The sequence below is a fragment of the Emydura macquarii genome, unplaced genomic scaffold (assembly GCF_026122565.2).
Source record: "Emydura macquarii macquarii isolate MOO-44397 ecotype Brisbane River unplaced genomic scaffold, CSIRO-AGI_Emac_v2 contig_2636, whole genome shotgun sequence".
Lineage (NCBI taxonomy): Eukaryota > Metazoa > Chordata > Testudines > Chelidae > Emydura > Emydura macquarii.
The window spans coordinates 5,313,385-5,340,813 of NW_027132773.1; the positions used below are offsets into that span (position 1 = coordinate 5,313,385).

The 27,429-nt window shown below is 39.9% G+C and overlaps 1 protein-coding gene across 6 annotated transcripts in view; it reads right to left on the bottom strand.

The window, feature by feature from the left end:
- MSRB3 (methionine sulfoxide reductase B3) overlaps positions 1-27,429 on the bottom strand; it is a 119,329-nt gene that overhangs the window by 10,047 nt on the left and 81,853 nt on the right. The window contains exon 5 of one of the 6 annotated variants that reach the window (XM_067564092.1): positions 20,484-25,978. The exons of the other annotated variants lie outside the window; for them this stretch is intronic. Coding sequence (XP_067420193.1) covers positions 25,956-25,978 — 23 coding nt within the window. The 3' untranslated portion in view covers positions 20,484-25,955. Of the gene's footprint in view, positions 1-20,483; positions 25,979-27,429 lie in introns of those variants that run through there. 6 annotated transcript variants of the gene reach the window in all.

Sequence of the window (27,429 nt, forward strand, 5' to 3'; positions counted from 1 at the left end):
ACTCTGATCCTGATTTACAATTAATGGCTGCACAGCATCATCTGAAGAATAATCTTTCGTCCTTTCACTGTCCACGGCCTACTCTCCCTCTACCCCAACACAGGGACTCAGGAACCCACGCCACTGCAACTGCAGTGTGCCAACAGATACCTGTCACACAGCCTCACTGAGTCACCTAAAAAGCAGCTAGAGGGCTGTATCTCCTGTAGCTGGGCTCCCACGAGAACTTCGCTGAGAGGCTTTAAAGGTCACCTAAAAATCCACCTGATCACCACCAGATACCTGCCCCTTTCATTCAATTCCCTATGGTCACGCATCCATACACACACACACTCCCTCTGTGTATATATGTCCGCACATACCAGCGTTCCACGTTCTTTCTCCTAATATCTGTTAAACATTTGTTACTAATGGTTTCATAAATGCCTTGCAGAAGTCATTAAAGAATGTAGTTGCAGTTACAAATCACTTCGCATCGATGAGTACAGGATGTACAGAGTTCCCCACAAGATTTTTAGTAAAAGGAGGTGTGGAAGCTATCAAATGGTTGCAATGTGTGCAGGGAAAGTGTGTACATGGGGAACAATACCATACATCTTTAGTTACACCATACACAGTTAAATGTGGAGGAAAGTTCTGAGGAAGAAAACATGTAAGAGGGGAAATTAAAGGGAAAAAACAGCCCTCCCAAGATGGTACATTTCTCACCCTCTGGGAAAAACCTGGATAAATACAGTACCATCTTAACTAAAGCCCCAATCCTACAAAGAGCTCCAAGCAGGAGTCCGCTGGGACCCCCAGTGAAGCCAATGGAATCTAATCTACACAGAGCTCACTGTGGGATCAGAGGCTAAAAGTGTTATTCAAGTGCTACCGATGGGAAAGAATGGACAGCAGCAAAGTTGAAGATCAAAAACTCTGAACAATGCAAACATCCTGCAAGAGAGAAACCCACCTGGAATCCCTCTAGTAATGTCAATCTCTAAAAAGAATCGTTACAAAGTAACTAACATCTTTATAAATTACTCCATGCTGTAAACCATCCCTACCAAACAATGCAAATAACTTCAAAAACCAAAAAAAGAAGCAGCCTATTACAAAGTTCTGCAGAAGGGGAACGCTCCAAAAATTCATATCTTCTATTTGGTGGATCTTCTCCAGCAATGCAAATGATCTCCTGAGCTGGAACTCCACCTAATGATGAGTAAGGTCTTAAGCAGAGCTGGTTGAAAAATTTTCAAACAGATCTTTTTCCGTCAAAGCCGAAATGTTTTGTGAAGCGGAATTCTTGTTTTCTGGCCAGCCCTAAGTCTTAAGACAGAGAAGCCCCAAAGAAAAGAGCATTTCCCACATCATGTGAAAGTATTTGAAGGAGGAACTCTTCACTGCTGTAGAAATCCTCAAAGGGAACCCTCCCTCCCCCTACACAAAACAATAAGGAGAAAGCTTCAAAGGCTGCTATGCAGAGATTGAAGCAATCTGTGTCTTGCTGAGAAAATTATCTTGTGCAAAGGGGTTGGGGGGATGTGTTTATGTCAGTTTTGACATTAAAGGAAGATCATCCATCCTCCTCTCTCCGGACTTTTCCTTTTGGTCTTCCCATCTAGCACAAAAAATTATTTGTTTTGGATGTATTCCATGCACTCTTAAAAAGTGAAGTCAGCTGAAAACCTGTACAAACAGAGTTGAGCTCCCATAAGGCAACCTTAGTACCCAACTGGAGTGACTAGCATTTAGTCTATTAATTTCCACTGCACGCATTGTTTTTTCAGAATGTACCTTGTTCTATACATTCTGCTAATGAGGCAACTGTTCCCCTAAAGCAGTGACTACATCACAGTTAGCAAATCCAAGCGGTGGTTCCTAAGATTTTCAACCACTTTTTAATGCTAAATTGTTGTATTTCACCCTCAATGACATCTCCTCCACCGGCAGTCTCCTCTTTGTGTGTCTTACCAGTATTATTATGATGAACTAATAATGTTAGAGGGTTGATAGTACAGTAGTGTGAAACCTGCAGGGTACAATTCATGAAGGACGTCATCATGTGGTTGGCCGGGAGATGGAACCAAACTAACTGTTGCATGTTTGGTGGGAGGTTTGAGTTCAACTGAGCAAACTTACAAGGAATACCATTAGCCTTCACCCTCAGCTCTCTCACTCCCTCTCACAGGAGATGTAGCTTATAGAAAGAGTAGTATCCTTTGGATAGTTTGTGAGCCTTCTAGCAGTGCTCATTGTGTACCATGTTTCAAAAGCTGCCAGAAACCAGGGAGAGCTGCAGTATGTATCTAACTAGACCTGGCAGGTTTGTGTCTATTTAGTAAACATGCCTATTTGGTGCCCAGTTGAATCCATGTGGCTTCTTCATATTGGCTGTATTGTGTAAACAGCAAAAGACACAACAGGGGCTTTCTTGTTTCTTCTCCTTTCCCAGCAACCTTCAGAAAAATCTCTTCCTGCTTTAGGGTACATCTACACCACCACTTAAGGTGTAACTGTAGATCAGGTGGGCTAATGCGGGCCAGTTTTAATCTAGCTCGCAGGGGTAACAAGAGAAATCAAGATGTGGCAGCATGGACTTCAGTGCAGATTAGCTGCCGCAGTAAATGTCTGCCAGGGATGCTGGGTGTGTACTTAGCTTGCAAGCCTGTGCTGAAGCCTCTGTCACCATGGTTTCACTGCCATTGTTACCCACACTAGCTAGAATAACACTAGGACGGGCATGCCTGCCCTTCATTTGCTGCGTACACATGCCCTTTGCTGGCGTAATGTCCCACCACTGCTTTCTCCTCCAGGGAGCAGAGTGCTCCATCACCTCCTTCTCCCTTCCCAAGGTCTGTAAGTGGTGCAGAGTGGCTGCAGTAGCATGGTTTTCAGGTGGCTGCACGCTATGGACTCATGCTTCACTCAGTCTTTCAAAGGGCACTTTGGGGAGGGATGCTTCCAAAAGGGAAATCAGAATGAGGGAGAAAAAGCCCTCCCACTTCTGCTCTCAGCTGGTTCTCCTGGGCTGGGGCTGAGAGGAGCTGTAATCCTTTGCATTGTAGAGACTATGCCCAGGAAAAGACACCTCATTAATGCTCATGCATGATTCCTTTAGGGTAGCCCGCTAACAATTACTGGACGTCAGTCAGCTCCAGCTCAGCAAATCTGGCTGCCAGCAAAGCAGGAGTGTTTTCCCTTGAAGAACAGTAAGGTTGATGGGTAGAACAGGACAGCAGCGGGGAAGAGGGGGCGGGGAGGGGGAGAAGGGTAATTGCAGGAGACAAGCTGGGGACAAGGAGCTTTGGAGTTTCCCAGCTAAGCGAACAACTTCGACCAACATTTGCAAATTTTTGTGAATAGGAGCCAAGATTTGTGAATACATTGATCCCTGAACTCAAGGATTGTATTTGGGAATACATTGATACCTGAACGGAGAGGGCCTGATGCAAATGTTACACGCAGCCCTGATTGTTAGTAATTTGTATTGAATTACAGACATTTAAAATGGATCTAATTCTTATCTTTACTAAGGCCATTTTACACCACTTACCGTGGAAAGAGGCTTTAAAACAAGAATATATCACATATATATGCACCCTCTTTAAGGCCATGGGCCTGGCCCCTATATCTTTGGTTCTGTGGGTTTCTGATATGTTACATGCCAGATTTAATATTTTAGATATAGTGAACACCCTTTCTGAGCCAAAAATACAAAACCATACAAAACAATGGAACGTTATTCTATCCATTACCTCACTAAAAACCATGTATAAACCATACATTAGAAACAGGTCATTTCCACTTGGCCCTGAGTAACAAAGACTCATAAACCAGTAGGTTTCACATATTTAATCAGTCATTTTCCACACTTCTCTGCACTTCCTACATCTGGGATTTCTCCCATATATTTTATAAAAGCTGCACGGCTGTTGCCCAAAAATTGGAATAATTTGTTTTTACTGATGACCCTTAATTTGGTGATAGAGGCTCATACCCCTTTATCAGAGAATACTTTCTTCAGAACAGAGAACACCTGATGACTGCACTGGGTAGCCAGTTAAGAGCAGGAAGGAACAGAAATGTTTCTGTTTATACAGTACGTCTGATGATGTTTGTGCAACCCCTAAAACCTATTCAGTCTCATGTGTGTGTCACAGAGAAATCAAAACCTGTTCCAGCAAGGGATGTAGCATATGGTATATGATCTCTTTCACATTAAGGTTAAAAGACAAAAGGAAGCTTATTCTTCATGAAGATGAAAATTCTAAAAAAACCCTTTGTCTTCTGGCCACTCCCTGGACATATTTTCATAAGGTGATACCGATCTCTGGGCAGAGTCCGATACGCTTATTTCCTACTCAAACAGCAGCATAAATTTTAACCCATGATAAATATTTTCAAAAATAGTCTAGCCTTGGATTTATTTATTTTTTGAGAAAAGTCTCAATTCTGCTTCCAATTTTGAGAGTTTGGACACATTTTGGAGCACTTAGACATCTAACTGCCTGCATCCACGAAGTAGGAAGTTAGAGGTTTAACTGCTAAAACGTGAGCCTATAATTATTTGCAGAAGCAAAACTGGAGGCTGCTTTTGAAAATCTTGCCCAGTTGGTATTTATTTTCAGAATATTCCTTTTGATAATTTCCTGAACAGCACAATTGCAATCACAAACCATCTTGTGCTTTTCTATTAGTGCCTCACTCATATACCTGTGAATTGGAGATCTCCATTCTGTCTTCCATAGCAGTGATTTTTGCAGTTACGTTTTCCATTTCAGAATCCAAAAACATTAAAGGGTAGCCTGCAATTTATCATTTTTTTGCTATAATTATTCCAAGCATTTCCCTCAGAGGACTATTTACAGGTAGAAAGGTGGGGGGGGGGGGGGGGGGTGTGTGTGTGTGTGTGTGTGTGTGTGTGTGTGTGTGTGTGTGTGTGTGTGTGTGTGTGTGTGTGTGTGTGAGTGTGTGTGTGTGTGTGTGTGTGAGTGAGTGAGTGAGAGTGAGAGTGAGAGGGAGAGATGGAATATGCTAGGGCTGCAAAATGGCACCAGCTGGTGGGGGCAGGACAGGAAGGAAAAGGGTCTTGACTTGAAAAATGCCTTGTTTCTCTGGTGGGTTGCTTTTAGGGTGACTACCCATGCTGAATTGAGTGGGACAGTCAGAGTTCAAGTCCCGGTCCCAGGCTGAATGACTCTGGGATAGCATCTGTCCCGGATTCTTTGTGGTGCCACTCCATGCCTCCCCGAAACTCAAGGATGGCACCAGCCTCTTCCCAGTGGGTTTTTGAAAAGATGATCACCCTAGTTGTGGTTTGGAACTCTCATACTTTTTAAACACAATTTTTGTTATTGAAAACCACAGTATTTAGTGTGGAGTCTCATAATTTCTTTTATTCCACTGAGAAATGATTCTTTGTAAAAACACAAAGCATACAAGATTTAAATACAGTAATAAATCTTCCACTTTAAAACAGTTGTAGATCTTTAAGTTACTTCACTCTCTCTCTCTCCATACGTTTATTCCATGATCGAGACTGACCGATCCATATATACCAGCCTCTAACTTCACACACATAACCTTGATATAAAAATGGTAAACTGCTGTATTTCTAGTATATATATTTATTTATTTATATTTCTTATAATATAACATTCTTATATACACACACACACACTAGAAATACAGCAGTTTTATATATATTATACACACACACACACACACACACACACACACACACCACCTTTGCAAATAAGATGTGCTTTGGGTAATTTGGTGAGCTTTTATGCATTTATTTTCACAGCATCTTCTGAATGATAAATATGCAGCAGAATAATTACAGGAAATAAACTATTTCTTATAATATAACATTCTTATGCTTCTATAAAAAGTGGTCCCAGATTTGAAATACTGCCCTTGATTTAAAATATGACTTGCTGGGATGGTACTGGATAGAGTAGGCCTGATTATGGTTTCATTTATGCACCTTTTACAGTGAAGAAAAATTGACTTCAGTGGAGTTACTCCTGATTTACACCAGCGTAACTAGAAGCAGAATCAGGCACAGAAATCTTGTGACCATCCAGGATTATAATCAAGTGTTAGATACATCCCACTGGAAAGGAAAAAAATCCAAATCCTCCCATTCCTATGGCAGAAGGCCTTTAGCAGGACCATGAGAGTATATGGTAAGGAAGGGACATGTAGGGAGCAGGGGTGGGACCAAGGTTGTGAACATGGGGAAGCATAAGGGAAAAGTAGGGTCTGGAGCTTGAAAAGAGAAGCAGATGGGCTCTAACAAGCGCTCTGTGATCAGCAGAGTTGTGCCACTACAGGTAAATATCCCCTTAGGAATTGTGTCTGAAGGAAATGTTACAAAATAATTGTTGATATAAGATGATCATTATCTTGCTCTTCTGTCTCTCATTTGGGCAGTAAAGGATTGAAAGCCATAAATAAAGACTATGGGTTTTTTTTTTCTATTGCTGCTTTCTGAATGTCACAACAGCTCTTTACAAAACAAAATATCCAATCTGGATTGATTTCTTTTGCTTGGTTTTAGCATGATACATTTGTTCAAAATGATTGCTGAGAGAGGTCTGACACTTCACATCTACAATCTTATTTGACATTTGAATTACTTGGAACAATTGGATGGACAAGAGCAATCCAGATGTTCCTGGATCAATGAAAACATACTGCCTCTGTCTCTTTAGAAAATAACAACAATATTAGCATACAGCTATTACTATTACTCCTTCATTAACTCTTTCACAATATTCTAAAATACCTCAAAATATATATAAGCGCTGGGAATGGCCTGGATTTCCTCTAAAATACATCAGACATCTCCAACCTTTGGAATTTATTAAAATGCAACAGGTAGGCAGGAGCAGGGGTCTTTTCTACAGTGTTCTTACAAAGATTCAGCTACCAATGATTACTTTTTGGTTCAGGTTCAATAAAACTACTAAAGCTAACGCACCTCACCTAAAAAGGTTTTTTTTCCTCCTCATCTGAACAGTGTCTCTTGTTACTTTAAATCATGGTTAATGTTTTTAAATATATATCTTACGCATAAGTCAGTTGTAGATCTGCAGCATCAAAGAATCAGAACAGCATCATATGTAGCAGTGTAACCTATAATTTTAAAATGTCATTGAGAAAGTTCTCAAATAGTTTTTAAAATTTACTGTTGACCTGGTAACCTCAATCCAAAAACATTCAGTTTTGGATAATGTTTTTGTTTTCCTTACAAGAGCCTGACCAGTAAAACAAATGTAGGTCTTGCTGGTGGCTTGTGATTTGCATAACAATGGACTAGCTTCATAATTCACTAAATCAATTGCAATTTTCATCTAGTATAAATAATTCAGTATCACATGGTGACTGTAATTATGTAATTATTTAAGTGAGTTAGCCTTGCCAGCAACCTGATATATTGTATTAATGGGGAGAATCAAATGAAAAAACAAATACAGCCCAGTCATCAACACAATCCAAACTACAAATGAAACTATTATTATTTGTGATGCAGTAGCACCTAGGAGCCCTAGTCACTGACCTGGACCCTAATTGTGTTAAGGTGCTGTACAAACACAGACCAAAAAGACAGATCTTGTCCCAAAGAGCTCAGATCCTTTCATTTATACAACCCAATCCTGTAAGATTTACTCCAGAAAAGCTCCTACTAAAATAAAAAAGATTTTTCCTGAGTAGTATTAATATTTTAACACTACCAGTGCCGAGCTCTTATAGAACACTTTTCCTCTACAGACTTCAAAGCAATCTACAAGGTAGGTAAGTATTTTTAATCTCTTATTTTCCTGGCCATCCATATTAAAACCAAATTTTTAAAAAATCCATTCAGAAGAGACATTACAAAATGCCACATCAATTGGGCAACATTTCGTAATTTGTTACTTTTAAAAAACATTTTGCATTGAGGTGGCAAGAGAAAAATAATTTGAGGGCTTCCAAACTTCATGTGGCTCATTCTCCCCTCGTTTACACTGGTTTGATGCAGCACATTTATCTTAGGTAGGTATATGACCTCCATTACCATAGTATCGGAGCACCTCACAATCTTATTTAACAGATGGGAAACTGAAGCACAGATAGATTAAGTGACTTGCCCAAAATCACTCATGGCATCTGTGGCAGAATCAGGACTTGAACCCAAGTCTCCCAAGTTCCCAGCTAGCACCTGTACCATGAGACCAAGGTATCAAATAGCACAAATAATTAGATTCAATTACTGATGCACTGGTATAATGAAGTCCCTTTTTACCAGTGACAATCAAGTATATAAAGCTCTGATTTCTATGTTTACTCAAATATAACTGTGCACAGAGCCTACATCACAGGGATTCAAGCATGTTTTCATCCTTTGAGAGGGTGGCATTTGTGGCAACTTTGCTTTGAAGTATTTCAAGAACAGAATATCTATCATTTTTTTAAAAATGTGTTAAAATATTTTGGCTGTAACATTATGTAGCCCTATGGAATTTATTTTTAAAAGAACAAACACCGTTCAATGAGAGATAAAAGCTAGAATCCTGGTGATGGAAAATTGTTTTGATCCCATAGTAGTTGGTAGGATATCGCCAGATTAGAGTCTCTCATTCAAAATGTGCCTTGTTATGCTCTCTTTACAGAGCAACACGTCATAAAACACCATTCCACACAAATACACTCCCACCTACACTTTAACAAACATGGATCTCTGCACAAAGTATTGAAACAAGGGAAAGAGTTATGCGTAGTGATAAGAAAGAAAGGCTCCCTTTCTTCTGTGTATTTTAGCTATTAAAAGTAATGTCTTTGAAAGATAATGTATGTGATACTTAATTCACTATTAATTTAAAAGGAACAAAATATTCTTGACCATCAAGAACATTTTTTCATGGTTTGGGACAAAACCTAGGAAGTCAACTGATGACCATTTCCACCCTTGTTCCTCTGGAACAAATCAGTTCATAACACCCAAAATGGAGAGAGAGTGAAAAATGAGGAGCCATTGCTCTGAGGATCCTGTAATCCAAAGAAAACCACCTCGCCTGTAGAATCTGGCTACAGAATGAAAGAATATTAACATGGCTACTCCACTGATCTCTCCAGAACGAGTTCAATTTCCATGCTCAAGTTGACACTATATCCCTTAGACGAATGAATCCTTGATCTTGAGAGAACTAGAAATTGCCTGCTTAGCAGGCCTCTGAGAAGCCAAACACTAAGGAGTTCTAAGAGGTTCTGGCTCCATTTTAACTTGCTTACACCAAAACAGGAAGGTAGTCAGATTCTGAAAGGAACGTATCAAACAGCAAACATACCTATTTCATTCTCTATCAAGCAAAAAAAAATCAACAACATTTTTATCTAAATTAAAATGAAGTGATATGCCATTATTTGGGTGATAGAGGTAGAATTCAAAGGAAGGAACCCTGCCCTCAGAATCACCACTCTTGAGGGAGAAAAGCGCATGTTAACATCTAGAGTCAAGCTCTCATGTAACTTTACTTATTTCTTTCTAGGCAGAGCTGAGGATTTTGTCCTAAGATCTGAAAAGTCCTTTTAAAATATTTAATCTACTCCATGTCACAGTCCTGGAGTGAATGAACTGTGGAATTGTGGAAGGTCTAGGCAGCTGGTTAGAATACCTCCTCCAGATTTCCATGACCAGAAGAGGAATGAATAGTCACCACAACCACAACCAGTCTGAAAGCTGCCTTCTAAGTCTCTTACCACAAGGAGTATTTGTCTCTACACAGTATGGATAAAAGATTCTCAGCAGGCTGAGTCATACAGCCACATCTTCCACAGTAGCAGGAGGAAAAGTCCCCTTCCCTTGCCTTTTCAACCACTGAACATGAGGCGGTCATGGGGAATTGTTGTCCCTGAATAAGATCTTAGCTTTCCCCCTCTTTAAACAGCGAAGGAGAAGAACAAAGAAACCAATGTCTGCTGACCTGCCAACTTGACATGTGGCACCAGAGATGGCTGCTACTTGAGAATGACCGGCAGTGCTAGATCAAGACCAACTGAGCTTTCTCAGTGTAGAACCAGTGGCTAAAGGCACTCACATAAAATTGGATGGTACCTGACCAAATCTTAACAGAAACATGGACAAGATCATCTATAATAGGTCAGAAGCCTGACACATTTCAGAAAATCACTAAATAGCACAGAGCTGGTTCCACCTTGTGGTGACAGTAAACAACTGGTGAATGAAATCCAACAAGCATGCTATAGAAAGAGTGACATCTAATGTTTTGTTCCTGGGTCCACCTGCTGATAGGGAAAGTAAACTCATTTGCCCAGGCTAATACAGGACTTGTAGAAAGGCACACACAGAAACGTAAGACGACTGTTCTAAATCTGTGTTTGAGAAAGCGTATCTATAGCTAAGCACACAGTTCTAACACCAGAATTTGGAGGCGGAGGGGAGGAGAGTGGATTGTAACAATGGCATTAATTATAAATGAATGTTTTCTTAACTATGTTTTTTCACTAATCTTCCTGAAGACAAGAATAATTTTACCCTAGAACTTTCCCAGGTTCTAACATTTAAACATATGGATTAGATTATGCAATGCTATCATATGTGCTACATTCTGCCATTTTAAAATGATCTGTATACACGTATAAGGCAATACATTTATTAATTTGGTTGTCAAAGTAAATAATATATATTCTGATATATTATTGATTTTTCATTATTATAAACAAACATGAGACCAGATTCTCCATTTGTATAACAGAGTAACAATTTATGCAGCAATAGATCTTGTGATTTCAGTGGAATAACGTCAGTGTAAAATTGGTGCAAGAGTGGAGGATTAAGGCCATATATTCTGATAAATAGAACTGTACTGTTAATACATTTGTAACTCTTAAAAATGAAAAAATTACACAAGTAATGAGTCTGCTCTTATAGTTTTGGTTTATAGCTACAGTCTTCACTAAACCAAGAATTACTGTCACAAATTTATATCAGGGTCTAAACAGTTATATGCATAATGTTTAGCTGAGAAGTATGATGATTGTGTCAAAAGACCACTTTCTTTGCTGTTTTAATCATGCTATGCTATGTATAGTACAATGATCCAAAGTACAATGATCTGAAGATCTTTTACAACTTTAATCTTGCCAAATGAAGTTGAATTTATATTTAAATAGCATCCAGGCTTATACTTCAGTCTTCTTAGCTCAAGGACATTCAAATATATCACATAACTCTGATAGCAAATGGCAGCAAAGCATTGTCATTTTACACATAGAGAGAGATACACACAGATGAAACTCCTTGTATAAGCAGGACTTGCTCACACTACAATCACTCTATACATTTCTGGAACTCATATGTCAAAAAGTATCATCTTCAATTCACTGAACCTTTCAAACAAGAACACACAAGGTTTCTGGTATTCCAGCCTAACCTGACTTTCACCCCTTTCAAAAGAAGTAAAAGACTAAAACAAGAAGGGAAAAGGACATTCAAAGGCATTTCTCATCAACTGCTAAATGGTGCAATATACTCGTAACTCTCTCTATCTCTTTCTTTTACATCATTCAGTGATGAAAACCTGATGGGACAGGCCTGCAAGCTACACACTAACGTTAAATCACTGGGGTGCATGCTCAGAATTAGACACAAATATTGCTAAGTAGACATGGGGAAACTGCACAGGCAGCAAGTGAGAAACATAGTTGTCATGAAAGGAAGACGTTAAAAAGTTTTTAAACATTTCAGAATAAGATTACTGCGGGTAAGGCACTAAAGGGGATCAGCTTTCCTGAAAAACAGGAGTCAATCTATGACCTGGCTCCCCAGGTATTACATGGAGACCTCAAGAACAGTGTAATTTAGAAAGTAACTGTTTCCAGTGAGACACAGGAAATTCTTTAGGAAATAAAAGAATTTTATGAGTCAGAAGATGAAAATCCCCATGAATACCCAACTACACTAATCTAATTAAGTACTGTCACCAGGAAAGGAGTTTGATGAATTTGTGTGTGGCGTAGCACAAATTTCAACAAACAAGGAAAATGAACAAACCTAAACCTGTCTTCCTTCTGACTCCCCCCCCCCCCCCCACACACACTTTTTTTTTTTGTTTGCTTGTAGTTTTTAAAGGTGCAAAACTAAATTGCCACAGACCCTCCTGTGCCATGGGATTGCACATTTTAAATAAAAGCACAAATACGTCAATTTAAAATGACAACTATTTGGCAAGATCTCCCTTCTGTGGCTGTGGGGAAGTCGTTTATTTATTATTTATATTACTGGAGGACCCAGTCCCGCCAAGACTCCATCACACTAAACACTATGCAGAAATATAATAAAAGACAGCCCCTAACCCAAAGAGTTTATAATCTAAAACTTAACCTTTTGCCTCAGTTTCCCCATCCATAGCATGTGTTCCTAATACTTACCTTCTTCACACAGTTATTGTGAGGACATATACTCTCTGTTTAGTGCTTTGAATACTAAGAGCGTTATATAGGCTCCACTCTGAATGGTGCTGAGCACTCTGGTCTCACCCAGAATAGCAGTTGGGCACATACGCACCTTTAAGTATATCAGCAGTCCCATTGACTTCAACAGAACTACTCACACACTTAAAGTTAAGCAAAGACTGAAAGTTAAACATGCATAAGTGCTTTGCTGAATCAGGCTACAGTGCTCAGCATTGTGCAGGATTGAGCCCAAAAGGTATTTAGTAGTAGTATTAGTATTCTACTTGGATTCAGAAATGCAGTAAATCAAGCCCTAGATTCAACAGCTGGCAACATGATTATTTGGGGATACACAGCATGACAGGCCACTTCATTTCAACACCACCACATACAGCACTTAAAATAAGGAGGTGGAGGATGATTAGTGTCCCAATTTTTGGATGCCTCTGGATGGGGTGAGAGTTTTCAATTACTTCTTTGATGAGTTCTTAGCACAATTTCACTAATTCATATAAGGATTGTTTCGTTTGTAATCAGCAGAATGCATTTTAAGACACTTCAACTATTAAAAATATTTTTTTAAATCATGGTGGCCCAGAATGCTTGCTTCTTTTGGCAAAAAGTTGTAAAAGGTAGAGCTGCACAGGCATCAGATTTTTCATTTCAGGGGGAGTTTCACTATTTTGAAATCTTTTTCCATTCAAAACAAAACATGAAATTTTCCGTGAACCCAAACTCTGAAAAAAATTGTGTTTTGGGTTGATCTGAATGTTACATTCTGATCTAGATTTTTTTTTTCATTTTTTATTACATTTAAATGACTTTTATATACATTTAGTCTACTGCTTAGTTTAATCTCTGAACTGTCTGTCTGCATCGTTCTATTTTGGTTTGATTTTGGACTCTACCTAAAATAATAATTGTTTACATTAAATGGACAAGAGAATGTGTGATGTATTTTAACTGTCAAAAGTGTTGTGAACAGCAGCAGCTGGAAGAAGAATGTCTAATTCACTCATAGCCTTGTAGATTAAAGCCTCAAGCCTTCTATGTTTCCTATATCAGCAGCTACATCTTTAGTCTTGCATGCAAAAAATCCTTTTCGGATGCAAAGGAATAGCTCAGCAATTGTCTGCTCTACAGAACTGAATATAAACTCCATAGGTGCTGCCATACTGGGTCAGAACAGAAAGAATATAACAACGTCTGTACTGGGTCAGACCAATGGTCCGTCTAGCTCAGTGGCCAAAGCCAGGGATTTCAGAGGGGAATGCACAAAACAGGCAATCATCAAGTGATCCATTCCCTGTCGCCCATTCCCAGCTCCTGGCAAACAGAGGCTAGGGACACTTCAGAGCATGGTTTTGAATCCCTGTCCATCCTGGCTAATAGCCATTGATGGACCTATCCTCTATGAACTTATCTAGTTCCTTTTTGAACCCTATTATAGTCTTGGCCTTCATGACATCCTCTGGCTAAGAGTTCCACAGGTTGACTGTGCATTGTGTGAAGAAATACTTCCTTTTGTTCCTTTTAAACCTGCTGCCTATTAATTATGTTTGGGGACCCCAATTCTTGTGTTATGAGAAGGAGTAAATAACACATCCTTATTTACTTTCTCCACACCTGTCATGATTTTATAGATGTAAATCTGGTAAATGCTATATACTTGGTATTGCTGATTGATTCCTTTACACCTGTCAATTCTGGAATTTAATTCTAGTAATTTTAAAAAGTTATCTGTGATAATGATCACCAGGGGCTGAATCCTGGCCCCAGTGAAGTCAAGGGGAGATTTACCACTGTCTTCAATGGGTTTTGTTATCCCTTCCATGGCCTAGATGTTGATTTACATTTGTTTAAAAGGATTTATGCAAAATAATTTGGTGATTCAGTTTATTTCCTAGTGATCAGGTATCCACATGACAAAAGACATCCTGATCCTTGGCACTCCTGTCTGCAACTTCTGGAGAGAGAACACTCTCTGAATGGTAATCAGAACTACTCTGTCACCTTTGAAGTAGATCCCTCCCAATCAAAGGAGCAACACATTGACAGAACACTGTGAGCAAGCCTTCACAACTTCCTGAACAGGACCTCTGCTGAGGATAGAAAGAGAACTATAAGTAGATGTCAAATTGACCTAAGGAGTCTGTGCTGTATTTGCATGAATAATGCAAAAACAGAAGTTACAAAAATTGTGATAGCTCCAAGGATACCTATTTATGGTTCAGCGGTACAGATGTTTGCACTTTTAATTTCCTAATTTATGTATTCATCACATGTGAACTAGTGCTTCAAATGCTATTTATAATATTGCTCTAGTATGGTTAGCTATGTGACCAGTATCTACATCCTATGGAGAGTGGCACTTTATAAATGCCTAAAATAAACAGATTTTATATTAAATATGTAGATTAGATATTATACAAATACACTCATCTGCGGTCACAAGGTATAAACGTTAACATGAGTTTTATTTAAATTAATGTCCACTTATCTGCTGCCACCTTTTAATTTAAATTTACTTTTTAATTTAATTTAATTTTATTATTTTATTTTTAAATTTTAGTTTACTTTCTTACAAATGAAAAAAACCAAACAATAAACCAGGCTAAACAAGAACATCAGATACATGCAGATACAACTCAGCTTCTGCGAGATGAAAGTCAAGCTATGTTTTTTTTTTCTTTTTCAGGTATTATCACCAGTACTTAAAATTTCTGCAGGCCAAATTATGCCTCACTTCTGCCAGTGCAATCCTCTTGTCTTCACAAACCTTGAGTTCAGCAGTTTAAGGTAACCATTTTTATTGTTGTTTCTTTACTTATTTGAGAGTTTTCTTGTGGAAGATATTTTTTGGGTTTTTTTGGTCTCTCTCAGAAATGTAAGTGAATTTAAAAATATCAAAAAAAGGGTAACCATTTTTATTTAAGGGGCTTCTTAAAATTGAAACCTCGGTTAACTAATACCAGGGAAGTCTGAGCACTTTATAAAAACTCTTCAAACTTGGAAAAGAAGAAAAGTTCCCATTACACAGCTATTTATATGTATTCTTCTTAAGGAGGTATTCTGAATGTAATAGGTTTCAGATGTACAAGAGGTTGTTTCAGTGGCCGAGTCAGAGTAATAGTTTTACTCAACTACAAAATAAACAAATGCATAAAACTTGTGCAAAGTCATAGCACTGGTCCTTTTGGGAAATGTCACCTTTCAAAAAATGGATACATTTATTTAGCATGTTCAAGTGAGGAACACCTCTTTTTCTTCACCCCATCAGTCTTTTAGTTGTACAGTTGCCACTTATTTACTAGTACGAAAAATAGACTTAATGAAGTGTAAAATCATGCACTGCATTCAAAGACAGTGCTGTACTTCATTTCACTTTAGTATTTATTTTAAAGTAAACTCTGCTGACACCCTACATAAACAGTGCCTGGTGCATTTGTGAAGTGTTTAGAAATCACTGAAACAAAATTAATTCATATATCAGACATACTATCACTTATTTGATAAGTCACTGGCAAAATGTCTATGAAAAAACTCTTATTTGTGAAGCAACTGGGGATATGAATCCACTATACGTTTGACTGGAAGAGTTAATGGCAAGGTAGATGTAGCCAACACAGACATGCCCTGGCCAGCCATCAATAATTAAGAAAGCTAACGTTTAAGGGTGGCGCTAGGTAACGAATTTTTTTTTGACACCTTGAGTCATTAGAGGTCTTTTTTTTTTTTTTTTTTATCTTCAGTCACTCCCCATATTTGTCCACTAGTCTTTCTCCAGACTTCCATATCAGTCTTTCCTTCCTAGTCTACTAGCAGCCTTGTTCTTCTTCCATTTCATTCAATGAGGCAGGGAACTTGTCTTTTGGGTGGCCAGCTTTCTCCTGTTGCAATTTGTGCTTCACATTGGGAGGCACAGAGCTGAAGATACAAGGTTTCCAAATAGATCACTGGGAATTCTTTAGCATTGAGGGTGAGCTCCATAGCTCATTCTGTGAGGAGACAAGTAACTTCTATTTCTGCCCCAACAGACTGGATCAAGGAGGAATGCCACAAGGAGATCCTCATAGAGACTTTCACTAAAGGAGACAATCCAGCCCAATAACTATAAAGCTTATTCAAATGTTGGGGTTACATATAATATACTGGCTAACTGAACTACAGAAATATTAGGCTAAAACTTCCGACTGATGTTTAGAATCACCACAAATATCTTGAAAGATATGAAATGGCAGATAGAGGTTTTTCAGCACTTGCAAACACACACAGATTGGGCTAACCAAAATGGATCAGTATTGAATTATTTTCTCATAACACTGCAAGCTAGTGGAGGTTAGCTTTTACATCAGTGTTGAATATTGGCAGTATTATGCTACTGGAATTGTCCAAAGTGGCTCTCGGGAACCATTTTGGAAGGTGCAGTAGGATTCTTGAAATCATTTACAATCCATTTTACAGGGTCGCAACTGTCAGTGCTTCCAGTTAGCTAGGCCAGAAGCAACTTCGCTGCCATTTAAACATCCCTTCCCTTTTAGTTCAGCCTCAGAGATGCAGCAACTGGTTCAAACAAAGTTCAAACTTGATATACCTGGTTAATAATAATTCAGAAATTAGGATAAGGCAAGTTTCTGCTCCCAGCAGCAAATAAAATATTTATTTACTTACGTACTGATAACTAATGTACCTTTTCTGTGCAGCAGGAATGTAAAAACTTGTGACTTTGGAACAGCCTCCTTCCGCTAATTGTCTCAAAGACAGAAGGATTTCTTTTGGATGAAAGGTGCATTCCCAAATACAAGTCTACCTACTCTCTCATGCCAGATTCCACTTCTGATTCACTTCTACTTGAGACAGTTTTCCACTTTTTGTAATCTTTACACCATCTTTCATCCCAAACTTCCCCTCTCTCCTGGATCTCTGCCTCTCTGTCAGCCTGCCTTCAAGTCTTCAACCTTTTGGGAATAACGCCTATGTACCTTACTGCTTTGGCTCACCTCTCCCAAAATCCTCATCCACACCTGCATTTCTTACAGCTCCCTTCTCTACAACATCTCCCAGTCCAAGTTTCTCAGTCTTTAGCACATGCCAAACATTGCTATCCACATTCCCAGGCACACTGTGCAAAAAGGTGTGACCCTGTCACCACCTCTGTCCTCAAGCAGCTCTACTGATTTCCCATTCATTTCAAGGTCCAATTAAAAATGTCCCTTGTTTATTAGACTACGCTGGGGGTGCTCTCAGGCTGCCTCAAAGCTCCCATCTCTCTGCACCCCCTCCTGACTCCCTTTGCTCACCAGCCTCCTCTGTTTCTTAGCACAGTCTCAACAGAGTGGAAGCAGCTGTGGAAGCAGGCTGCATGTGGAGAGCCCACCTGCTCTTCAGGGGCTTTAGCAACACCATGGTGCAAGTGGGGCACAGCAACGGCCAATGGGTCAGTGAATACACATGTTCCCACAGCAGAAGTGGGACACCGCTAAACCTGAGACGGATAGTAGCAACAGTGGAGCTTTGGCTGGAGCATTCTATCCCCACCTCACAGCACCCCTACCCCACCCCAAATCCCCCTGCACAGAATCCCTTTCTTTAAGCTGTGTGAGGGAGGAAAGGATTTGGCCCCATGGCAGTAACTGAGGTGATGTTGATGGGGAGACACAGAATGTAAGAATTCACTGACTGTGAGAGTCACCCCTTTCCTTCACATTCCCATCAGGTTGCCTCCCACATTTGCAGGGAAAAAACATGCTTTATGGCTGCAGTGAACTTTGATCCACTGTGGAAAGGGTCTGCTTTTCTTAAGCTCAAAACTTTGCAGAAATCTAAAGGGTGGCTAGAGCCCCTGAGAGGTTTGCACCCCTTTCAAAAGCTTGAACATACCAACTGCTCTGCTGTAACTATATAGCGCTCCAGGTGTTCTCAGTAGGATTCCTTCCTATAAAACCACTAAAGAAATAAACTGCAGTCTAAATCTCTGCAGGAAAAAAAGTGAACCTCTAGGACAATCAGCTTCAGAGAGCTGACTTGGTTCCCACACCGCAGGCAGTAGCATATAAAGCACCTCACAGAAGGCGCTCAAACACCTTGCAGGATCCAGTTTAAAGGCAAGGATCAAAAAGATCTGAGGCCCCCCAAATCATGCAGTCCCATTACATTCCTCTGAAAATACAGGGGATGTTGAACCTTGCAAACTCTGTTAAGCCAGGTCACAGTTAGCTTTTGAGTCAGATCCCCCCTGCTGCAGCAATATGGAAACAGTTCTATCGATTATACCTGAAATATAATTGTACTGATTACATCTCTTTCAGGGGGTGAATTGTGGTATACTGGAGATTACAATTCCTTAGTATTTAAAGATGCCTCAGTAGTAACATTTCAGTCCTCATCTTTATGTTTCAGGTCTAAAACTGGTATAAATATTTAGAGTATCAGTTTAGTGTTTAATTGTTGTTCTAATTAGAAAATGTTTGCTTGTATCCTAAAAATATTTGAAGTCTGAAATGTCATGATACTATACAAACTATGGCTTATTTTCTATAAAGACATGAAACAAGCTAACAATCCTTTAGTGATATACAATTACTATTAGTTATTAATTCTATTGTTATAATTCCCAGAGGTCCCAGTTGAGATCAGAGGCCCCTTGTGCTTAGCATCAAAGACAGTCAGACCCTGGAAATTTGGCATTCTAGGAACTAAAAAAGACCAACATACTCAAATGTGGGTGCCTACAATTAAGCACCTAATTCAAAATGGTCTTATTTTTCAGCTATGGGTATCATGCTCTCTGAAAAGCCAAGCCATTTATTTAACTTTAGCCATCTCCATTTGAACATTTTGGCTATGCTTTTAATAAAGAAAAGTTACAATCATGGCAAATAACCAGTCCAAATATTTAAATTAGGTTAACAAGATAAATATTTATTTCTTCATTTACATCTTCTTAAGAATACTTCTGTCTGCCCTTGCTTTGGCCAACCACCTACTTTGTTCTCTCCATCTTACGACATTATTTCTGTTATCTTGGCTTTGCATTTTCTTCATCCATCTTTATTAGGCCCTGATCCAAAGCCAAATGAAGTCAAAGGAAAGACTCACACTCACTTCAATGAACACTGTGTTGGCTCGTTAGTGCCAGTCCTTTTGTTGTCTCCACTCGCTTTCTGAAGGCTTTTGAAAACGAGTACCAGCACTGTTGTATTTCTCTAGTCTCCCATCAGCCATTAGTTTTACAATAGGCTTACGTAAATAAACCAGAATACTGAAATAATGTGATAAAAAGGAGGGAAAAGTTTCTGCATAATACGTATTAAAGGTAGTATGTCTGCATCACACACACAATTTTACTCTTCCCATTGCATTGAAGTTGACACTGAATGTCTTCAAATTTCACAAATCTTAGTATAGTAAACAAAGTAAAACCCTGGTATTATCCATTAAGGTTCTTTAACACATTGTTAATTTTACAAAACTATCAGAAAATAGGTTATGACACCTGTATATTTTTCTTTTAAAACTCCTTATTGCAGGTTTTAGGACTGTTTGATTAAAGACTTCACTAATACACCTTTGGACATTACTATTCATATCAATATGTGACTGAGCCACGAAGTGACCACTATAAATCATAAAAACATTGAGAAGTATGCACACTCCATTGGCCAAAAGGCCGAGGAAACACATTAACATCACTGGTACAGACAGCTAGCAATTGATTTAAACATTGAATTGTTGATGCCATTTGTAGCTGAATGCAAAATTCTGTGAGTTCAATTCTCCTTTTACAAGAATTTTTCCTGCACAGGATAAAGATAATTCTGTGCATATCAACTAGGGATGTAAAAATTAGTTCAATTAACAATCCATTTTAACTCCTAAAAACAGAATGTTTAAACGGTTTAGCTCAGCACACAAGGGGAGGGGGAGCCACGCTGGGCTCGGCTCCTCCCCGCTGAGCGAGAACTGCCCAGCTGCAGCTGTGCACACGTTGGGGGGGAGGAGGGAGAGCTGTGCTGGGCTCAGTGTCTCCCCCCCCCCCCCCCCCCACAGGGCAACGTTTAAACTAATTAGTAAACAGTAAGACCGCTGCTTACCATTTAAACGTTTAGCCGCTTACATCCCTAATATCAACCTGAAGAGTTTCCTGAGAAATCCTTCCAGGTGGGAGGCATGGGACATGGTTGTTCTCACTGCAGAACAAACCACAGGTTTCACCCCCTTTGCTGATCTTGAGGGATCCACTTAAAGCAGGTAGCATTTGAATGGAAGCCCCTGGCCTCCTCACTCCCTCCTATATATGGTCCTGGAATAGTCATTTGCTGCTGGCTCCTCTGACCATGGCTGCCCTGGGATTCCAAACTACAGAGGGGCAAGCTCTTTATGTGACTGAACATATTGTCCACAAAACGCTTAGGCCTAGTCTACACTACAGACTTTTGTCGCCCAAGGTCAACTTTTTGCACCAAAGCAGTGGTGGTGTACACATTGCAATCCACCCACTCTCACTGACTCACTTCCCCTGATTTTGCAACAAAATAAAACCACCTTGACGAGAGGCATAGTGCTTTTTGCGCTAAACTTTTAGCGTCAGGGTAGACACCGTGCTTGCTTATGTCATGGGAAATGGCCTCCAGGAAGTGTCCCACAATGCTCATCCTGACTGCTCTGGCCATCAGTTTGAACCCCGCTGCCCTTAGCCATCTGCCCCTCCCCATTTGAAGTCCCAGGAATGTTTGAAATTCCACTTCCTGCTTGGTTGTTGTGGAGAGCTCACATCTCATCTTCCCAGCTGACCATGGCGGTTCCATGCACCAAACGCTCTCCTGCTTGGAGCACATCAGAGCTTCTGGATCTGATCAGCATTTGGGGAGGGGAGGCTGTGCAGTCCCAGCTACACTCCAGTAGAAGGAACTTCAATACTTATGGTCAACTTTCTCATTTAATGGAAGAGAAGGACTATGAATGAGACATGCTGCAGTGCTGTGCGAAAAATCAAGAAGCTGCGGCTGGGGTACCAAAAGGCCAGAGAGTCAAACCATCGCTCCGGTGCAGAGCCAAACAGCTGCCGCTTCTATAAGGACCTGGAAGCTATTCACAGTGGCAACTCCCCCCTCTCCACCACAAAGAGATCCATGGATACCTCTGTGGGCCCGGAAGGGATAGAAATGCATAATAGTAGCTGTGTTTGCATGTGCTTCCCATTCCCCTGTTCAGCTAGGCAGTGTTGCGAAGAAGTGTGTTAATGTCACACCAAGCTGTCACAGCAATCCTCCAGATAGATCTTTAGGAAACTTTCCTGGAGGTACTTGCAAATCCTCTGCCAGAGATTCTTCAGCAGAGCTGCTTTGTTTCTTCCCCCGTTGTAGGAAACTTTCCCATGCCAATTGGCAATCACTTGTGCAGGGACCACAGTGGCACACAGGCAAGCAGCATAAGGACCTGGTTTGAAGCAGCATGGAGGAGATGCACATTAGCATCCCTGCTTACTATCAGAAGTGACATATCAGCTTCTATGGCCACTGCCAGTAGAAAATGGTAGTACAATTTGAAATTTTGTCCATATCAAACTGAATCAATATCTCAGACAATCACCCAGAATCTTTTCCCCAGTTTGAGTGCCCCCTCTCCCCAGATACAACTCACCAAGCCCTGGTTGATTGTTCAGCCATGTGCTTGCCAGGGGACAGTGAGAAAGAGGTGTATTTTACAGTAATGAATCAATGCTGTTATTGCACTCACAATCATGCTTCTGTTCATTGCTTATTGCTCTCCTACAGATGTGCCCTTGAGGGGAAACCCATCCGCACCTGCCGAGCACCTATGGCTGATAAGAAAACAACCATGGAGAAGCAAAGAGGAGATGTTCCAGGAACTTCTCCAGTCCTCTGAGGCAGAAAAAAAAATAAAAAAAGGGCAGACACACACACAGAGTCCAAAAATAAAAAAATTGATAGACAGGAGAGGAGGGAAAACCAGGAGCGAGTGATAGCAGGTAACAAGTGCATGATAAAAGCCATGGAGGAGCAAACAGAGTTGCTAAAGTCACTAATAATGCTGCAAACTGAATTCACGCATGCTACTCCCCCTGCAACTAATACACAACTACTTTCAATTCCCTACCCAAACTCCACCCACACATTCCTACCAAATTCTCAGCCTGTCTCGGTACTCTGTTCACTCCACCCCTTCAGACAGCTTCCAGAACAATAGCTGGACCTACACCCAGCTGTCATAACTCACACTGCCCCTCACTGCTTTCTCCCCTCCTGCCCAGCTTTTTGTGTGTGTCATGAATAATTGTTATTTAATAAAGACATACTCTGTGAAGAACAAGTCATCTTTAATTGTCTTTTGCACACGGTGGTTGCAACTCACATTGATACACAGTGCAAGCTGGATAGCAGTCATAGCATGGCACAGTGCTGTTTACAAAGACACCTTATTGTTGCTCATTGTCAAAATGGCTCTTCAAGGCCTTCCTGATTCGAATGCCCCTCTCCCCCGTTGTGCCCCTCTAATTGCCTTGACATCCGGTTGTTCATAGTCAGTCGCAAGGTGATCCATCTCTGCGCTCCATTCAGGGGGAAACTATTCACCGTTACATTCATGAATATGGAGCACACAGTGGGAGGCTATAACCATGGGAATATTAACCTCATTTAGGTCTAACCTGCCACAAAGGCATCGCCCGCAAACTTTTAATCTACCAAATGCACATTCAACGGTCATTCAGCACCTCCTCAACCTGTTATTGAAATGCTCCTTGCTACTCTCCAGGTTGCCCTGTGTAAGGCTTCATGAACCATGGCAGTAAGGGGTAGGTGGGGTCTCCCAGGTTCACTATGAGCATTTCAGGATACAGATGATGGGCACACATGAAACAAGGGCTATTGAAAAATGCTGCAAAATGCAGTCAGAAACCATGGAATGATGGGACAGAAATCACTGCATCATGGGATATTGAGCCCGCACCCATGAGGCACTGCAATCCTCTCCACCTTCCCACAACTCCTAACGGCACAAAGTGGTGAGTTGCACTGTGGGATAGCTGCCCATAGTGTACTGCTCTGACTATTGATACTAGAGCACCAACTGTGGATGCACTTTGGCGACATGAGTGCTATGTGGACAGGCAAAAGCATTGTAATTATAGTGCTTTTTGATCATCGCTGTAACTTGCGTTGACAACACTTTCTAGTGTAGACAAGGCCTTACTTAACACACAGGCTTCCACTACAGATTGGGAAGGGGACAGGATAGGGTGGAACCCAGCTAGGTTTATACACCCACTTCCCTTCCCCCCATTCTGAGCTGGAACTACTCAGAAAAAATGGGGGTGCAGAACATGCTGTAAAGAAGACATTCTTCATTGTTCCATGTTTCCCAGCCTAGATCCTTAGGCACAAACTCCCCATTGTGTGAAGAAGCACTGGGAAGCACAAGAGCACATGTTAACATAGCTTTAAATCAACAATAATTAGAAACTACAGCAAGGGAATTATGAGTTAAGATTACAATTCCATTCTTAATTTATTCTGTGATAGCAATTTTTCAGGGTGGGACATCTTTCATACCACATGTATTGTAATACATGGACTCAACGGGACAAATGTGGCTAGATCCATGGGATTCCACTGCACACTATTCTTCAGAATACTAAAAATGCAGCACCACTCAAAAGCATTTATGTTTAAGGTGCTTTGGAGGCATGATACAATTGTGGGGCAAGAGAAGAATCTAAAAAGTGCCAAAAGTTAAGAAAATAGGAACACGTCTATAGAAGAGAGTTCATATAATTCTCTCCCCTATGGGCCCAGTTAACTGTGTGAGCAATGGCCAGTGTAACTTCAATTTACTACTGACAGTTTAAACTGACATTCCAAGACTAGATTTAAAGCCTAAGCCCCTCAATCCTGTTTCAGTTTAAGATCCCCACCTATCCTTTAAAAATTGGTGTGTATAATTTTAGGAAACTCTATACTTCCCCTCCACCAAATTTAAACTTGTTTCTAGTGTCCTAGCTACTCTCAATCCAATATTTCAGTCAGCAACTTATATTATTCTCTAGGATATTTTTTTCACCATTCTTTAACCAAAATATGTCTTAATCAGCTTTCAGAAACCGTATCAGTGCTGATAATTGGCATTCCAAGTTCCAACCTAATGCAAATTAAAATGAGTGGGTCACTTTTTAAGCTCTTTAGAAACAGGGCACATAACAGAAACAACAATTGACTCAATAAGAGAAAAGCATAGAAGCTATTAGATTAGCAGTTTTTAAAAAAAAGGATTATTTGTGTGAAATACTGATTTAATCTGAACAATTGAAAAGGGGATTCTCTGTTCCTTTGACCACCACTTTGAAATCTTTATGAAACACTAATAGAACATTTCAAATAATATTTTAAATACACCTTTTGTTTTTAAAAAAAACATGTTTATTGTATCCTATGATTGTAGCTCAGTTACCATGATTAACATGTATTAAGTGATTGTAACAGTTCTAAAGTGTACATGAATAGGAATGTAAATGCAGCAAAATCTCTGCCTAATGGTTAAGAACATTTGGCAATTTTTACACAAATTCTGAAGACTTGCCAAAGACCAGCCTATTGTTTGAGGGTTGACAAAAACTAATTTTTGTACATTTACAGCACAGTTTAGTTTCCTTCTCATTATTCCTATTCCATCTCATCTCCAAACACAAACACAGACAATTTCCCTCCAGCCCAAGAGTGGATGTTTATCGGTGAATAATGTGTTTGCTCAGGCTAAATGGTTTCATTAGGTAAAAATGCACTTTCTGGGCTTTACCACATTTGACAATATTTACTAATAATTCTAGGGTAGAATAAAGAGGGTTGTAACATGAGTCACTTTGGGGTGAAAATGACTGGGAGTGGATAAACAGAATTTCTTCTTAAAATAACCCCTCCTCTCCTCCCAAAATACAAGTGATTACTCCTGTAATAGTAACAATTATATTCATTACTCATATACATCCACAACGTATAATGGGCCAAATTCTGTCTGCCTCTGTACACAAGTTCATGGTAGAAAACTCAGCCAGCAGAAGAACTGAGAATTATCGAACTTCATGGAGGTGCTGTTCTAACCATCTTGTTCAACAGGAGCTATGGAAAGGTGTAATGCAATATGGGGACTACACTCAGTGATCACCATGTACCTGCCCATGCACTCCCTGACCCAGCAAAGGCCTCTATGGAAGCTCCCACCAATGAATATTATTCACTGTCTCAAGAGGAAAAGACTGTGTAAAGAGGCCCAGCATAGGACTAGCTTGAGAATGACTCAAATAATCAAAGCACTTAGATACCACAGTGAAAGAAAAAAGCTAAACGAGATGGTAGAGTAGACGGATAGGATGTTTATTCTGATTACTCATGTATTCATATTGCAGTCTTTGTGTGAACCTTGTTCAGAGAAGGGGATGGATATTATGCATCTTTCCAGGGGCCTGCCAGAGTTTTATGACTGTTTCAGACGTCCTAAGCCCTGCTCAGCCAGACACCTGAAAGCATGAGACGTTACTGATTAACAGGTTAGGACTGCTTAGCATGGAGAGGAGACCAATAAAGGGGATATGACAGAGATATACAAAATAATGAGGCAACATGACCTAGACACAGGGTGGGAAATGAGATTTATGGAATGATCTGATATTCTTGCCTTGCAGAGCAGAATGACTTAGAAAAAGCAGGATACATGGCAGTGCTTCTGACCATTTTAATTAATTCACTGTCATCTGGTTTCCAGACTGATTATATAGTCATTACTCAGGTAAAACTCAGTTCAAGTTTTGTCTGACCACAGCCTTCAGGATTAGACCTTGCTGAAGTTGTGACAACTGCTTTTCAACCAATTAAATGTGGGTGTCTGAATGTGTTTATTTGCCAATCCCAGAGTGGCAGTCGCAATGCTATGATACAAACCTGTCTAAGATTAATGCTTAAACACTGTGGTTTTGCCGTTTAATTAATTCAGCAAAAGGCTGAAAGGCAAACTTCATATAAGGATCAACATAATAAATTACTTGCAAATAATTATTGTAAAGATTTTAAGGGTGACCACAGAACACTACAGTTTAATTAAAAGCAGGCTGCACTTTCCTTCTTACTCTTGCTGCTATAAAAACTAAGTTCAGTTTGTTAATGAAGACTACAATTTGAAGAAGATTAAAGATGACATCTCTTTTATGATTTCTTACTAGTCATAAATTTACAGCACTAATTCAAGATGGTCACTAAAATGAAATGAAAATATTTTAATCTACTTTTGCCATTAATCATTACATTTTACCAGACTGTACAGCTTAGTTATATGAAACAGAGAAATATTCTGTTCAAAATCATAACTTTTCCATTTCTGCTCATTCTACATGATATCCTCATGTTCTTGCACAGAAAAGATTTTATAACTCAATTCCTCTTTTCTCTCTCTCTCTCTTTTTTTTTTTTTTTTTTTTGGCCAAAGCTCTTACCCCTTTGTTATTCTGATCCATGACCTCACAGACCATGCTAGTTGAAATAGAAAACATGAAAGTCTGGACAACATCTTCTTGGAAAACAAGCTCATGTATCAATTAAAATCAAGAGAGAAAAAAAGCATATTATAGTAGCAAGAAATTGGTGAGAAAATAGTGAACATACTGGTTCAGATCCTCCCATCTAGCTGAGTTCAGCATGAGACTGAAGGAGACGGGGCAAAGTTGCCTTTAAGACACTTGAACACTCCCCAGATCCTGGTGTTTAGATGGGGACCAGCCCACTCTTTGGCATATGTTAGAGAAGCTCAAGGGGCCATTTGGCAAACAGAGATTGCTAGGGTTTAGAGATACTATGGCCTTGCCCCGTTCCCCTTGGCCACACCCCTACACCAGAGACTGGGTGGGCTGGTGGCATAGTAGTTGCCACAATGACTTTACAGTGTCCAAGGTTTCCCCTAGGCAGGGGATATCTTCAG